This window comes from Dermacentor andersoni, chromosome 5 (genome assembly GCF_023375885.2).
Source record: "Dermacentor andersoni chromosome 5, qqDerAnde1_hic_scaffold, whole genome shotgun sequence".
NCBI classification, from domain to species: domain Eukaryota; kingdom Metazoa; phylum Arthropoda; class Arachnida; order Ixodida; family Ixodidae; genus Dermacentor; species Dermacentor andersoni.
In genome coordinates this window covers 58,027,270-58,044,286 of record NC_092818.1, presented here as the reverse complement: position 1 = coordinate 58,044,286, position 17,017 = coordinate 58,027,270, and the positions used below count along the sequence as shown (strand labels likewise).

At 45.5% G+C, this 17,017-nt stretch overlaps 1 protein-coding gene across 2 annotated transcripts in view; it reads right to left on the bottom strand.

The window, feature by feature from the left end:
• The window catches only part of LOC129384659 (uncharacterized), a 56,049-nt gene that overhangs the window by 21,532 nt on the left and 17,500 nt on the right, over positions 1–17,017 (bottom strand). For both annotated transcript variants that reach the window (XM_055070259.2, XM_055070260.2), the window contains exons 4-7: positions 14,192–14,268; positions 5,461–5,587; positions 2,494–2,567; positions 767–908 (exon numbers count right to left, since the gene is read on the bottom strand). In XM_055070259.2, the coding sequence (XP_054926234.1) occupies positions 767–908; positions 2,494–2,567; positions 5,461–5,587; positions 14,192–14,268 (420 nt within the window). The remainder of the gene's footprint in view (positions 1–766; positions 909–2,493; positions 2,568–5,460; positions 5,588–14,191; positions 14,269–17,017) is intronic.

The window sequence follows — 17,017 nt, the reverse complement described above, 5'->3', positions numbered from 1 at the left end:
GGTTTACATCGTAAATCATGTCTGCTTTGCCGGCCTCTAGACTGGCTTATGTCCTGATTAGGTTAGAACTTCGTGGGCAAATGAATAATGAAAACCCGTCAAGCAAAGAAACAATGTTCTTTATTCCGTGTGAATTCCGTTGAAACATATTGCATTTGATTGACGCAGTTAAATTCCAAGAATTGCCTGAATCAAAATTTTGGTTTTGGCTTCCAGCTTGAAAAAATAATGAAATCACCAATCCTAAAATAGACGCGTAAAATAGTTGGCATTTATGCGAGCATTTCCAAAGTTTCTACTCATAAAATAGTTTATTTTTGAGTGCTGTGTAATACATCAATTTTGGGTACTTTAGATGTGATATTAGGGCAGTTTAAATCATCATTACATTTTTAAAGCTTAATAAAGCTCTAATTTCCATACTTGCGTTTCAATTTTCTTAACAAATCGAAAATGAAATTCCTTTAATTTCAGTATTATGTTTTAATACGACACAAGGTTTACCAGTGTTGTTGCGGTGGTTGCGGAGCAAGACGATTCATTCCCTCGCATTTACGCCCTAGGTAGCAGATACCCATATAAAGCTTCCCGTTAAAGCCAGCACCATATTGTGAAAAGAACAGCTGATACTTGGAGCTTCAGGCATCAGAACTTCAATCCATCGCACAAGTTCGTCAATTCAAGCATAACTGTGCAATATACGGCGTTCCAAGACGTCTAAATTAGTTGCTCTATTGAAAGGAATTCCTACAGAAGTTTGGCTCACCTAGCATCATTTCCCAGAATGCCCGATGCTTCCTCCGTGCCCGCGTTGCTTGTACTGGCCACTGCGTATTTGCCACCGCCGCTGCTGCTGTAGACTGGAAGTGTGAAACTGGTGCTTCCGGTGTCTCTGTTGTGTGCATACCCTGAAATGAGAGGTGTTGGATCCACACTGTCACATTCCCTGCTAGGAACGCGAGGGGACCAATAAGTTTTCGTAAGAGTCGTGATGCTAATGAATCCCAACAGCGGTGCTTCCGTCTGGAATGCTTCGCTAGATGCAAGCAACAAAAGCTGGAAGGCCCAACGTGGCGCTACGAAAAAGACAAGTATGCGCATGGGGAGTTATTCGTTGTTTTATTCCTTGGACTTTGATGCCTAGACTAGAGCATGGTTGATCTTACAAAGCCTGATTTTGGTTTGCTAGCTTCTGGTGTTTCGATAATGCATTATCTCCGCGATAGGCTACTAGGCGTTAACCATCGCTTTGACTTATCACACAATAAGATTGAACGTGCATGTATAGACCAATGGCTACATACTAGTGTTCTGCTGTTATTGAAAAATTTAACCACAAGAAAACCGCATGGTTCCATAGTAATTTATTGCACTCGTATTGGCTGCTTATCTTTAGTTTATCTCACTAAATGGGAAAGCCTTTTGTCAGATCAACAGCTTTGGCTTAGGTGAACCCAAACATAAGCTCTCCATCTTTTGCCTATGTGTTTATCTCGAAATGCAAGGAAACGTTCATGAAAGAGAAAATTGTCATCCGCCAGGCCAAGAAAGATTTGTCCTCATCCGACATGTTGTTAAAAAACAAATTTCTTTTGTAAACTGTAAAGCTTTCATACGCAGAAACCCGCATAGCTTTCCCGTACATCTATGGTGTACGCGTGTGAACAACAATTCATTCCTTCAAGAAATTGAGATTAGATTCGGACACGTAGCCACGTCGAAGAGGGATCAAGCATAGCCTCAGGTTTTTAAAGCCTTTTTTATCTGTATAAGGAATTGTCGAAATTGTGATACAATAATGCACAGTTGTCTTCGTCTGCGTCTGGCGTTTCTACATTCCATCCAATTATTACGACTATTTTGTAGGATTTTTTTTCATCAAGTCTAAGGTAACAACTAGATGCGCAGCCGAGCTGAACTTATCATGCGATTATGCAGTTTAATAAAGAGCTCCAAAAACAAGCATTGCTACTAATGCAAGGCTTGAGAAGCGTCACCACCGACTTCATTCGTCGCAACGTGGACATATGTTGAACAGCAAACCGAGACAACCTGTCTCGTAGCTGCGAGAAATCTATCTTACATGGCCAGGTAGCGTCTTATAGCGCATGTTGCATTCCGCCTCTTTAATTGGGAACGCTAAACATTATAAATGCACATATAGCTACCATAAGTCCGGTAAATGGGCATCAGGAATTGCTCAAGTATAATCTACAAACTATCCTAGTGCTTAGAACAGAATCGTACACGTGTGTGCAGCTTGATCAACGTAGCGAATAGTCTGTTCGATCTTGTCACAGGGCAACCTAATTTCATGGAACGGCTGTTGAATTTAGAATATTCTACTCAGATTTGCATGCGTAGAACCGCGCTCCTGAGAGAAAGTGGGGATGTTGTTTAAATGTATCGTGTGCGATACCAAACATCAGCTTCCTTAATCGCCAGCAAGACGAGGCGTGGAAGACCAACGTCTAAAAACCTTCCCACACGTACCCTGGATGGTGGATGTGCGTGCAGTCGTGTAGTACTGCGTGTTGCTTTGGTGAACCCACGTGGTCGGAGGATTTCTAGAACAGAAAACAAACGAACAGTAAGGCCTGAGGTGATTAACAGTGACGTAACAAAGGTTGTTTCCGAGGCCAACATTTTGGCAAGTTGATGCAACTCATGAGCACAAGTCCCCTCCTTGAAACGTTTGCGCCCTGCGACTATAAGCTACACACATACCTTGATCTGATACAATATACTGCCAGCTACGAGATCGATTTGAACAAAAAAGTTATTTGGCAAGACAAAGGGCCAAGCTATTACATCAATACCAAGGTATAAGATCAATAAACAAAGTCAGTATCATGGTATTACAGACATTGTATATTTGAATAACGACTTACTCATTAATGAAACACTTAACGTTACATTTGAGCGAAAACACGCCTAATACCTTACCTAACGACCACAAATACTGGTGATCACAGCGATGCCTTTATGGGCAGAACTTGCAAAGAAGGCTACAGGTGCTTGTCCCAAAGTGAACGTTCCTTGACGCCACTCCCTATTACAAGTGATTTCCGAAGCACTGATCAGTCCACCTACAACAATGCATGAGCGGGAAGCCAGTGTCTAACAAGAATTTCTCTGTTCGCCGCCTCTTGGTCACCCACCTACTTGCAGATGTTCACGGGACTTCCAGAAGTCGGCCTGGGCTACACATGTGTCGTCACACTTAGGACATAAGGGTCTTGGTGATTATTACGAGTAGGCCTCGATAGTCCATATCAAATTTTCTCGCAATATTACCTAGAAGGACATCTGGCGACACCATGTATGCGAGTTTTCTGTCGGACATCGTGATGCAAATGGAATGTCGGGATATTAGAGAGGTCCACGGCGTTATCAAGAACGCTGCATAACCTGAAAGATGTTTATGGCTGCCTTGATATAGATTTCTTCAAATGAAAAATTCGTGAAATGTTTGGTTCACCAGCAGTATGTCTTTCGATAAAGTTTTCTCACCTACAGTACATAGCATACGCTGACAAACTGTTGCAATGCTTACGGAAATCTGTTCTCGAACGTGAGGGACCTTCTGCCACTCTGTGGTTTCACATATTTGGACATAAAAGCACATGTCCTCCTGATTGAGCAATATTTTTGCGCATGTAGCAATAAAGAAAAAGCAGCTCATAACGTACTGATTTAGGAAAAGATTTTAACCGTCATTTTGCTTCGCTTGCCATGCGCGCATTGAAACTGTACTGGCCTGCGAGAACGATGCCCTAAGTGACCCCATCGCGCATTACAATGCATGCAACAAAACAGTGCAGCGCCAATGTATCTTCTAGGTAATATAGCCGGAACCTGCATAGCTTCTGTTCTGCAAGATCGCGCTCTTTCTTAAGCGCATACTGTGATTTGTCTTCGGGTAAAAAAGTCAATATACCGAACTAATGGGTGTGCCAACAGTCGCCTAAGCAGGCACTCTTATGAATACACCGAATACACTTGAATGCGGGCCTGAGGGTATAGATTGAGTTATGTATATCCGAGAGTCGTCTTAATTCAGGTGCCTTTTTTGAGAGTTCACAACAACACACTTTGTATACGGTAAAAGAACTGACGCAATGTGCACACAATGACGTTAAAAAAAGGGAAGCCACGCAAGCAGCAAGTAGCCCAGAACCTAACGTAAACCATTGATTGGTGCCCTGCAACTGTCGAGACATTGTGGAATATGTTCGGCCTATGATCTCAAAGCTCGCCCAACAAAACAGTGACGCCTGTCATTTAGTGATTGTTCATGGCGGACACACGCACACAAATCTAACTATCAGGGAAACATAGAAGAGCCATTTCTCAAGCGTCCCGGCCAACCTGCCACCGCCGGTTTTGTCGCTCTAGCGCAAGTTTTTTTTCTTTTTTGAGCACACGCTACATTCCCTGGGTACACTTAGATACACTGTTTCATTTTATGAGCGTTGATTTAAATTAACATCATGCTCGTCACTATCAATATGTATTCCATAAGCTGGAGTTAGTAAACAGTCAACGAGCCTTCAACTGTGCCGCATATTGCAGCGTGTTAACAGCATGGAACATCGGCCAAGTTGTTATGGCTTCATGATTGCGCCCTTTGCTGTTCCCCTCCTTAATGACATAGTTTCATACAATAACCAGTAAATAATAACTCTGGCGCTAGTTTCTACGGGAGCATGGGAATTCTGGGAGGTACATGAATTATCCTTAACTTCCCCCTTCAGGCTTCAAACGGCATAGTGACTTTGTAAACTAGTTATTTTCGACATTGTCCTGCGTAATGAATAAATATTAAAATTGTCCGACGGCAGGATTCGAACACAGGACCTCTAAGCACATGGGTCCAATATTGAAACTATTACGCCACGGACGCATGTATCGACAAGCAATGTTAAACGCTTTTATATAATTATTTCGGGCAAGCCAGTGCCTTGAGACGCTTGGCGCATTTGGATTTGGCCACCTCGACAAGCTCAGTCGTTTCCATTAGTACCGATTGTACGTATTTGCACCGTCTTCCTCACTTCTAAGTGCATAGATTGCTCTGAAATTTACGATAATGAAGGCAGACAAAGCTTAATAAACGGCTCCGCAACAACGTGTGAATAATAAGACAAATCTATGTACTTCCCATCATTCCGATGATGTCTCAACGATTGATGTGTCCGAGTACTGTCAAGTATTCTGTAGGAAACCCTATGCTTTCTGCTCTGTCCGTGTCGAGTCGTTCTCTTGCAACAAGGAAGTATGTTAACGCCAGCTCCGCCTGCCGAATGCGCAAAACTGCTGATGCAGTTCCCGTTTCAGACATCAGAGCTAGCGCTCCCCTTGAACATTTAGAGGGGGCAGGCACAGTTGACCTCCGGTAAGCATTCCCTTTAGTCTCCGAGCTGTTTAGCAATGAAACGTTTCTTAATGTCGCCTTACCTGGCTCCGTATTGTAAACTTGCTGAGGCCTCCACCATTCCAGCGTGGCTTGTGCTGGGCTTTTTGTGATCGATGCTGCTTATGGGCCCCAGGTGCAGGTGACTAGGGCTACCGCTGGAATAGGCACCTGTATGTTATCAAAGAACATAAATAGTGTTAAGAGGAAGCTTTAGCTCGAGTGCTCCTATCTAAATACATGTAAAAGGAGAATTCGTTTTTCTGGGCAACCACTGCACCAAATTTGACGAGGTTTGTTGCATTTAAAAGACAAACTTAATATCTAGTGACTGTTGGTTTTGAATTTTTGAGTTAGGTCGTCAATCTTTTATTAAAAATTGACAAAAATCGAAAATTTTCAAAGAACGAAACTATCACGTTTACAACTAACTCAACCACTAAAAATGATAATACAATTCTGTGAATTGCATCTAGTAGCACATCTAAAGCGGACGAAATGTATATGTTACACATGAATATAAAAAAAATTAATCACAGGGAAATACAACGTTTGCAAAACCCTTGTAACTAACGTAACAAGTTCACGTAAGATGTAAAATGACATTGAATTTGTCCGCTTTAAGTGATCTAATGGATGCCGTTTACAGAACCGCGATATCAGTTCTTGATGCAGAGCTATGAATTTGTAAACTTCGTGCTTCTATTTTTTTCAAACGGTGAAATATTTGAAAATCGTTTTAAGCACATTCAAGCCCTAAATCGATATTCCGCTTCCAACAGTCTCTAGAATTTAACTTTCTCTTTCAAATACAACAAACTTCAAGATCGGTCTAGGGGTTATCTCATAAAAACGTTTTTGCGTTTTACATGTATTTGAATAGGCCGCGTCGGAGTTGGGCCCGAGCTAAAGCTTCCTCTTAATTCCCAGCTCTGCAAGGCCAATTCATAAGAAATGACTTCTTTATCGTCGAGCAAAAACCCCTTAGTGGCAGAAGAATCCTATTGCAATGCTTGCATATGCGGTGCAATTTTCTTTATGAAACTCGGTATTGAATGCATGCTAAGACTTCGTGGCCATAAGAGAGCCGACCACGCAAGATTCTGCAATGTTGGTCTCTTCGGAACATTATTACGCTCCATTACATACCTCGGGCAGAACAAGATATTGTTCGAAGCGAAAATGAACATTTCCGTTTCTTCAGCGCGGAAACCTTGACCCAATATATTTGCTGCATCATCAAATAATATGCGCATCAGATGCTTCACAATGTTCTTGCTCTTTTTCATCTATTACGAGCAGCAGACATAGCCCGTTGTAGACGAAGAGAAAGAAAAAATGAAAGGATGTATTTCAGCCAGGCCGCCATTGGAATATGAACCTGGCAACGTTTAACGCTAGAGCGTTATCTATTGAGGCGAGTCTAGCAGTGCTTTTGGAGGAACTAGAGGGCAGTAAATGGGATATAATAGGGCTCAGTGAAGTTAGGAGGCCAAAAGAAGCATGTACAGTGCTAAAAAGCGGGCACGTCCTGTGCTACCGGGGCTTAGCAGAGAGACGAGAACTAGGAGTCGGATTCCTGATTAATAAGAACAAAGCTGGTAACATACAGGAATTCTATAGCATTAACGAGAGGGTGGCATGTCTTGTTGTGAAACTTAATAAGAGGTACAAAATGAAGGTTGTACAGGTCTACGCCCCTACATCTAGTCATGATGACCAGGAAGTCGAAAGCTTCTATGAAGACGTGGAATCGGCGATGGCTAAAGTCAAAACAAAATACAGTATACTGATGGGCGATTTCAATGCCAGGGTAGGCAAGAAGCAGGCCGGAGACAAGTCAGTGGGGGAATATGGCATAGGCTCTAGGAATAGCAGAGGAGAGTTATTAGTAGAGTTTGCAGAACAGAATAATATGCGCATAATGAATACCTTTTTCCGCAAGCGGGTTAGCCGAAAGTGGACGTGGAGGAGCCCGAATGGTGAGACTAGAAATGAAATCGACTTTATACTCTGCGCGAACCCTGGCATCACACAAGATGTAGACGTGCTCGGCAAGGTGCGCTCCAGTTACCATAGGATGGTAAGAACTCGAATTAGCCTTGACTTGAGGAGGGAACGGAAGAAACAGGTACATGAGAAACCAATCAATGAGTTAGTGGTAAGAGGGAAACTAGAAGAATTCCGGATCAAGCTACAGAACAGGTATTCGGCTTTAACCCAGGAAGAGGACCATAGTGTTGAAGCAATGAACGACAATCTTATGGGCATCATTAAGGAGTGCGCAATAGGAGTCGGTGGTAACGCCGTTAAACAGGAAACCCGTAAGCTATCGCAGGAGACGAAAGATCTGATCAACAAACGCCAATGTATGAAAGCCTCTAACCCTACAGCTAGAATAGAACTGGCAGAACTTTCTAAGTTATTTAACAAGCGTAAGACAGCGGACATAAGGAACTATAATATGAATAGAATTGAACAGGCTCTCAGGAATGGAGGAAGCCTAAAAGCAGTAACGAAGAAACTAGGAATAGGCAAGAATCAGATGTGTGCGTTACGAGACAAAGCCGGCAATATTGTTATTAATATGGATGAGATAGTTCAAGTGGCTGAAGAGTTTTATAGAGATTTATACAGTACATGTAACACCCACGACGATAAGGTGAGAGAGAATAGTCTAGAGGAACTTGAAATCCCACAATAACACCGGAAGAGGTAAAGAACGCCTTGGGAGCTATGCAAAGGGGGAAGGCAGCTGGGGAGGATCAAGTAACAGCAGATTTGTTGAAGGATGGTGGGAACACTGTCCTAGAAAGGTTGGCCGCCCTATATACACAATGCCTCATGACCTCGAACGTACCGGAATCTTGGAAGAACGCTAACATAATCCTAATCCATAAGAAAGGGGACGCCAAAGACTTGAAAAATTATAGACCGATCAACTTACTGTCCATTGCCTACAAAGTATTTACTAAGGTAATCGCAAATAGAATCAGGAATACCTTAGAGTTCTGTCAACCAAAGGACCAGGCAGGATTCCGTAAAGGCTACTCAACAATAGACCATATTCACACTATCAATCAGGTGATAGAGAAATGTGCGGAATATAACCAACCCTTATATATAGCCTTCAATGATTACGAAAAAGCATTTGATTGAGTCGAAACCTCAGCAGTCATGGAGGCACTACGGAATCAGGGTGTAGATGAGCCATATGTAAAGATACTGGAAGCTATCTATAGCGGTTCCACAGCCACCGCAATCCTCCACAAAGAAAGCAACAAAATCCCAATAAAGAAAGGCGTCAGACAGGGAGATACGATATCTCCAATGCTATTCACAGCGTGTTTACAGGAGGTATTCAGAGACCTGGAGTGGGAAGAATTGGGGATAAAAGTTGATGGAGAATACCTTAGCAACTTGCGATTCGCTGATGATATTGCCTTCCTTAGTAACTCAGGAGACCAATTACAATGCATGCTCACTGACCTGGAGAGGCAAAGCAGAAGGGTGGGTCTGAAAATTAATCTACAGAAAACTAAAGCAATGTTTAACAGTCTCGGAAGAGAACAGCAGTTTACGATAGGTAGCGAGGCACTGGAAGTGGTAAGGGAATACATCTACTTAGGGCAGGTAGTGACCACGGATCCGGATCATGAGACTGAAATAACCAGAAGAATATGAATGGGCTGGGGTGCGTTTGGCAGGCATTCTCAAATCATGAACAGCAGTTTGCCACTATCCCTCAAGAGGAAAGTGTATAACAGCTGTGTCTTACTAGTACTCACCTACGGGGCAGAAACCTGGAGGCTTACGAAAAGGGTTCTGCTGAAATTGAGGACGACGCAACGAGCCATGGAAAGAAGAATGATAGGTGTAACGTTAAGGGATAAGAAAAGAGCAGTTTGGGTGGGGGAGCAAACGCGGGTAAATGACATCTTAGTTGAAATCAAGAAAAAGAAATGGGCATGGGCCCGACATGTAATGAGGAGGGAAGATAACCGATGGTCATTAAGGGTTACGGACTGGATTCCAAGGGAAGGGAAGCGTAGTAGGGGGCGGCAGAAAGTTAGGTGGGCGGATGACATTAAGGCGTTTGCAGGGACAACATGGCCCCAATTAGTACATGACGGGGGTAGTTGGAGAAGTATGGGAGAGGCCTTTGCCCTGCAGTGGGCGTAACTAGGCTGATGATGATGATGATGACTACAAAAACCTGTGCATCCTCGGCAGAATTTGTTGACCTGCTATGATTCATACATGCGTCTGTCAGCGACGTACTTGCATATCAGAAGCCGGTATCCGTATCACATTTGAGGACTCCCCTAGATGAAGTTCTTAAGGATGCATTTTTATGAGCTCATTACGAAAAAAAAATTGCCCATGCTACTGGAATCTCGAGTATATGCAAGTACGAAATGGCTTACAGAAAGGAAGACTGGTTGAAGTAGTTACGACGTTTACTCACAACCATTTTAGCCCTCATAACCATGCGCGGCTCGCCCGACGCTGCCGGCCTGGCCACGCAGCGGCGCGCCATCTTTTGGAGGCGGCGCCAAATCCGCGCCGCGTGACTCCCGTGCCTCTGCCTTTGAAAACACCGGCAACCACATCTCAGCGCCGAAAGTGAGTTAATTGTATGGGGTGCTGTATTTCTGTTTTCAACGTCGCTATTCGAACTGACCAAGTAAACTTCAGCGTACAAGAGATTGCAGCTTGAGTGATGTTGTAAGCAGGCAAGAGTAAGAAATAGGAGTGAGTGATTGAAAACTAAGACGTTTGGCGAATTTTGCGGAGTGGAGCTAGAACCACCCCAATCTAGGTGACGGCCTGGGGCGTTTGACACGGGTGGTATCCTCGGCGTTCCGGACGCCCCAAAGTTGATCGGCGAGGTCGTGGCTGAGAAGCGCGACCTCCCATAGTGCCCAGTGGTTCGAGACTGACATGTGTACTCCTTTCACCTGGGACCCTTCCTGCTCGCTACCGTTGGAATCGGAAGAAAAATATCTTTAACTTCTTCGCGCAGTAACTAGCCTATGTTTTGCGGTCCTGTAAAGCGAGTTGAAGGCAGGGGACTGCATTTTCTTAATTTTGGCTGGTTCCTCGGATGATCTCGTTTTGATCTCCCAACGATGCCCATTCGTTTTGTTCTCGCCCCATTCACCTCCCAATCTCGTCTTGATTTCCTGGATAACTGCTCCGGAGTTTTGCTCAACGTCTCCAGAAGGTTGCCAAGAACTGGAGATGCGTGTATCGTGTGCGTGTATGTGTGCGTGCGTTTGTGCGTGTGCGCGCATGTGCGCGCGTGTGCGTGTTTGCGCGTGTGGGCGTGTAGAAAAAGATGAGAGAGGAAAGGAGAAGGCGGGAGGGGCCAAGCCTAGTTGATCGGGTACGCGGTGTCGCAACACACCAAACGCCTGCTGATGCAAACACCCCTGCGGGGCTACGTGTATTTCATGCTTCAAGCGGCTCTCATTCCATACATCCCTGTGTAGGCCATCGATAGACTATACGACAACATTAAAATCTGGCAGATCCCACGGCCTGTGGGAGTCGATGCTATGCGAAGCAGTGTGCGCGTAGCCTACAAAGTTGATGAAGCGACTGTGAGAGCACTGAGATGTAGGCAGATGTTTGATGACCTATATGACACACATGTCACGAATTTCACTCATGACATGACCAATCAATTACAGGAGAGCTGTTTAGCTCTAGTTCCCCTAGGATCGTGTCCGCATGGAAACAGAAAATCCCGGAGACCCGCAGGGGTGTTTAAGCAGGCGTTAAGGACTCTCCATACGTGGGCCGATCCCGAAGATAGTGCAATGCCGGGTCAACCCGCTGCAGCGGTGCAGTTCGCCATTAAGAGACCCACATACACAGCCTCCTTGGTCATCCTTCACAGATTGGAAGGGCAGCGAGTTTTTATGTTCGTCATGCACTCTTATACAATACCAATTTTGGTACATACCGAGACGTAGGCGGCTGTTTCAAGACGTACATGACACGCAAATCATAAATCTCCTGTTATGACCTGTCATTTCTGTTCGTGATACAGTGTTGACATACTATACATATTATTCGAGATACCAAGTGAACGAAACGACCATGAGAGCGCCAAGATGTAGGAGGCAGCTTCATGACCTACATGATACTCGTGTCATGATATCTAAATTATGCCCTATCATTGATGTTGCTGATACGTTCTAGTCATATTATGCCAAATTCGTGCCTACCAAGTTAACGAAACGACCATGAGAGCACTAAGACGTAGGCGGCTGTGTGATGACCTAAGTTAGACGCATGCCATGATATTCATATCACAACCGATTATTTATGTTCGTCATACACCCTTTCATACTATGCGTATTTTAGTTGATGAAACGATCATGAGACCTTCAAGGCGTTTACACAGAGAGACAGAGACAGACAGACACAGACAAACAGAGACAGACAGACAGAGACAAACAGAGACAGACAGACAGAGACAAGAGACAGACAGATACAGAGACAGAGACAGACAGACACTGTCAGAGTAGCAACGTTTTACCAAAAAGTGCTTTGCATTTCAAAGATTAGTCAATGCGCATATGTAAGAGTCGTGTTGCAGTGCTTATACTAGCTTGGAAAGGAACGAAGAAGTGATAATTTGCGAGGCAATGACACCTAACTGTGCAACAGAGCATAAATGTACGTTAAAGTGGCGACACTATAGTTAGGTATGCAAGTGTTCTAGCTAGGGACACATATTTACCTTCCCAGAAATTGTGTGGTGATGGTAACAACTTTACTAACAATCTGGCAAATTCGTGGCCTGGGCCCAGGCCGACCCCGAAGTGGCCCGGAGATCCTGTCTCCTCGCCGCCTCACGGGCTTGCTGGATGGCCCATAGTTGATTTTCGAGGTTTAAGCTGCGCAACGCGGCCGTCCATCGCGCCACAGCTTCATCTGGGGAAACTGCTTTTTCTTTGCATATAACCTCACATTCCCAGAAAATGTGTCTAAGAGATGCGTGAGCCCTGCTGGATAGTTAGCAGTTAACTGAGTAGATGTCCGGATATATACTCCGGAGATGGACGGTGTTGGGGAAGGTCTTTGTTTGTAGCTGCCTCCAGTCTACCGCTTGGGCCCTGCCGAGTTTGGGGTTAGGGAGCGGATAAAACAGTCTTGAGTTTTGATAAAATTTTGTAATATCACATTGAAATTAAAAAAAAGGAAATCGCTAGATTAAGTAGCAATAATTACGGTGGAAGCTTCCTCATGACGGCCAACGATGATAGGGCAGTTAGCATTAAGCCAATGTAGGGACAGACCGCAAAACTGAATACACGTTCATTTACAATGTGAAAGCGAGGGGAGAATCTAGTAAGAACGCTAATCACATCTTCACATACCATAAAGAAAATTTAAATAAACGCGGCTTGCCAACCTCCGGTACTAAAGATTTCAGTTTTAGCATCTCTGAAACTTATTGAACTATAGTGTTGTTACATACGGGGATATTTAGGGCGAATTCATTTTCGAACATTTGTACTTGTATGAGTAGCACCGTTAAAATCACCATTAGTATCAGATCAGTGAAGGAGGTTGCACAGGTACTGGGAGAACGAAAAATGCTTGAAGTAAGCAAACAGTGCTATTCATATTATAAAAAAGAGAACGTATTTAGTTTGGGAAGCAGTGGCGTCTTCATGTCGGGGTCTTTCTTGATACCAAAGCGCTACAATTTCGAGGTAGTGGTACACTTATAAGAGGCCGCTGAGTACTGTTCTTGTTAATATGGGCATAGGGTTAGAGGTTGTTAGTTTCAGAAGCCTAGAGTTGGGTTAGCTTAGGCATATTCATGGTCTCAGAGCCTAATTAGCTTGCCCACAATTTTGAATCCCATTTCGCGTCATTTTCATTAAACTTTCAAAGTTGTATATTTCGTTGTTCCTCGGCTTGTTAGAACCTAGAGCTTCAATATAAATTTTCTTGGGTAGCCTCAAATCATATGCCGTAATTTTCACACTCAGCCGTAGCGGGATACGCCGGTTGTTTGTAGCATGCTAAACTTGAGCGATTCTTCTGTGTAGTACCGTTCTGCTCCTCCGGTATGGCCATCTGAAACACCGCCCTAAGTGCACACCTTACTCTGTATTCGTGCCAAAACATAAACTGCAATTCTGGGATATTATGGGCCGAAATCTTAGGAATAATCTGGTCACTTGGGGCTCGTCAACGTGCGCCCAATGTACTTTTGTATTTTGCCGCGATCGAAATGCAGCCGCCGCAACCACCACTTTACCCATTGACGCTGTGCTTAGGCGCGCAATGGCAAAGCCACTAAGCAACCACGGTGGGTATCTAAGCAATATCTTTCTCAACAAAGTTCAACGGGTTTAAGAGAAAAATTATGGTGCCAGCACGACGAACACACAGAGTCTGCTTGACAAATAAAACTTGAGATTAATGGTGAAGCGCCGATTTCAATTGCTACTGAATCGATGACTGCGTAGAATGTACAGTCTCGGCTTCTGCCCCGATCTCCTGGGAGCGTGCCTTTGCACTTCACTGATGTGAGAATAAATGGATTCAAACATAGGTTCTGTATGAATTTGCACGCATCTGCACAAATTTATTACTAAGGAGAGTGGTAAGGCGCCTCCTGCGGAAACAGACTTGGCGGTGTTAGTGAAGCGCGTCTTCATGCGCAATAAATGCACCACTGCCACGGTGGACGTAGGGCATCTCTCCTATATTTGTTGCAAAGGCGAATGACCATCGCCTACGTACCGTCGAGGCTGTACGTCTGGTCGGCGATCGGCCTGTGCTGCGCGTTCCGCTGGCAGCGCCAGGCGTCGTCAGAACAGCTGCAAATTAAAAAAAGAAAACGTATTGGTATGAGATACTTACAGCTGTGACAAAAAGTTGAAATTATCTTTTATTACAAGCAAGTACCGAGAAACCAAAGCTCTGTTTGGTAATCGAGCTGATTCCAATGTTTTGGTCTCACTCTGAGCCGTTACAACGGGTCAGCCGGATGCCTAGGTGATGGACAGGATCCGCATCATCGAGGCGCTATAAGTAGCCAATTGATACTTTTTGGCCCCGTAATCTAGGCGTGTTCCAATTAGGCATTTGCAAAAGTTTGAGGAAGTTCTTGTCACTATACTCCACGTTGTTTGCGACAGAATTTTAGGAATGTTCATTGTTTTTTTGTTGGCATTTCTGTTCAAGGTACTTAAGGACTGAGTGACTAACTGTGATATAGAGCAGAGAACTCTTGCTCCGTCGGTGGTATCCACAGTAGATTTTCTGTTGTCCTAATCTTCCACCCCCACCACCCCCGTTTCCCTTTCGCAAGTGCAGGGTAGCCAAACGGGCTCATTGTTGGGTAACCTCAATGCCTATCATTTACCATGTCTTTCTCAGGCGTAGAATAAAGGTTAACTTCGGGCCTAAAATGCTGCCTTAAAATTTAGTGCTCTCTATTCACAGGTAAGTGTTGCTCATGCACCTCAATATGGGAGACCGGAATGACGCATCTATTTCTTGAAAGAAGGAAGGAGGGGCTTCGCAAGAAATGTGGCTTAAATCAATTCTGTGCTGATGTTGACGCTCCGTTCAAGCCAATTTCAACTAATCTTTCGTAGAATGCAAGGCCACACGAGTTAAATAGAATCGGCAAGTCGTCAACACAAATGGATTAAAGCATACGTTGTGGAATAAATGAACGTGCTAAATTCATTTTTCACTACAACAATGATACAAATAAGTTGCCCACACCCTGGTAACCCAGTATTCTCGATGAGTGACCTGGAAGGAATATTGCCAGCACTAATATTGCCGCTAGGTGTCACGCGCCAGCGCTAAGAAAGAAGTGACTGGAACGCGCGCTCGGCAAGAGGTGGGGGCAGAAGAAGAAGTAGTCGAGGCTGCGGACGCCGGCTTGAGTTTTTGTGTACGCCATCTTGTATGACTGTGTCTCGCCGACACCTGGTACATCTTTGTCTTTTCGTGACAAAACTGGTGGAGGTGCGGGGTACGCTTCATCCGATGCCACGAACCCCTCCTGTTAGCAGGAGTACCAGCCCCATACTAGTGGACACCCCTGTTCACCGGGCCAGTAGGAGAATCCGAGGATTGCCTCCGCAGCTTGACCATCTCTTCGTAGCAACATCGACGCCTCCACGGACCAATATGGAAGGAACATCGACCTCTCTATCGACCGTTATGCAAGGTACGGCCACAACGGCAACTCAGTACCTGCTGCAGAATCTCCGAGTGCCGAAAGTGTTCCTCGGAGATATATTCGAGGATGTAGAGGACTGGTTAGTCCAGTTTGAGCGCGTTGCCGAGATAAATGAATGGACCGACGCGGCAAAGTTGAGGAACGTCTACTTCAGCTTGGAGGACGGTGCCCGCACTTGGTACGAGAACCGAGAAGAGCTCATCAAATCGTGGCTCAGGTTCCGTCGTGCCTTGCTAGAGACCTACACCAATGCTGATCGCCGTGAACGAGCCGAACGGGCGCTCCAATCCCGCATTCATCTGCCGAACGAGAGCGTGACGCCGTACGTCGAGGATATGACGCGCCTCTTCCGTCGGGTGGACCCAACCATGTCCGAGGAAAAGAAGTTGCGCCATCTAATGTGAGGAGTTAAGGAACAGCTATTTGCTGGCCTTGTTCGAAGCCCGCCAAAGACCGTGGCTGAAATCTTAATCGAAGCCACCACGATGGAAAAGATGTTACACCAGCGCTCAGCCTTCTATGAAAGGCAATTGAACCCAACTTCACCTTCGGACCAGCGCTCAGCTCCGTATGACAGGCACGCGAACGCTGTTTCACTGACGGACGCGATTACCTTTGGAAACGTGGATGTTCTCCGAGATCTTATCCGCTCTGTGGTGCGTGATGAGCTTCAACGGCTCACCTGTCCGCCTCAGCCCACGCTAGGTTCCATATCTGCCCTCGTGAGGAACGAAGTGCAGCAAGCGATCCAAGGTCCCCTTCCAAGCAACAATGCGCCGCCTGTGACAGCACAGTTGCAGCGGCCGTCGTATGCGGAAGTTTTGAGGCGAGTCCCTGTCCCCGCTCCGACCCATTTCGACCCCGCCACGTCTTACGCGCGTCATACGTCCCCCCGCTCCCATCTGTGCAACCGATCCAACGCATGGAGGATCGTCGCCCGCTGCAAAGGAAATCTGACGTTTGGCGTACCCCGCGCAGAAGGCCTCTGTGCTATCATTGTGGAGAAGCCGGTCACGTATACCGCGAGTGCCCATACCGCCGTCTCGGACTGCAAGGTTTTGCCGTGGATTCGCCTAGGCCCAGATATGGCGAAAGGCCTAAGGCGATTGAAGAATACTTGACCCAGCAGAGTATGCCACTGTTCCCGCGGCGGCAGTCGCGCTCACCGTCACCCAGGCGTTTGTCCCCCGCACCTAGAAGCCCTCCAATGGCAGCGCAGGGACGATCGCCAAGCCCTCGCCGGGAAAACTAACAGCGACCTTCGGGGGCGAGGCCGCTGATAATCGCCCTTCCGAAGACCTCCCATCGACGCGAGCACGGTCCATTCAGCACGATTCAACGACAACAGCAGCCGAACTCAGCGACAG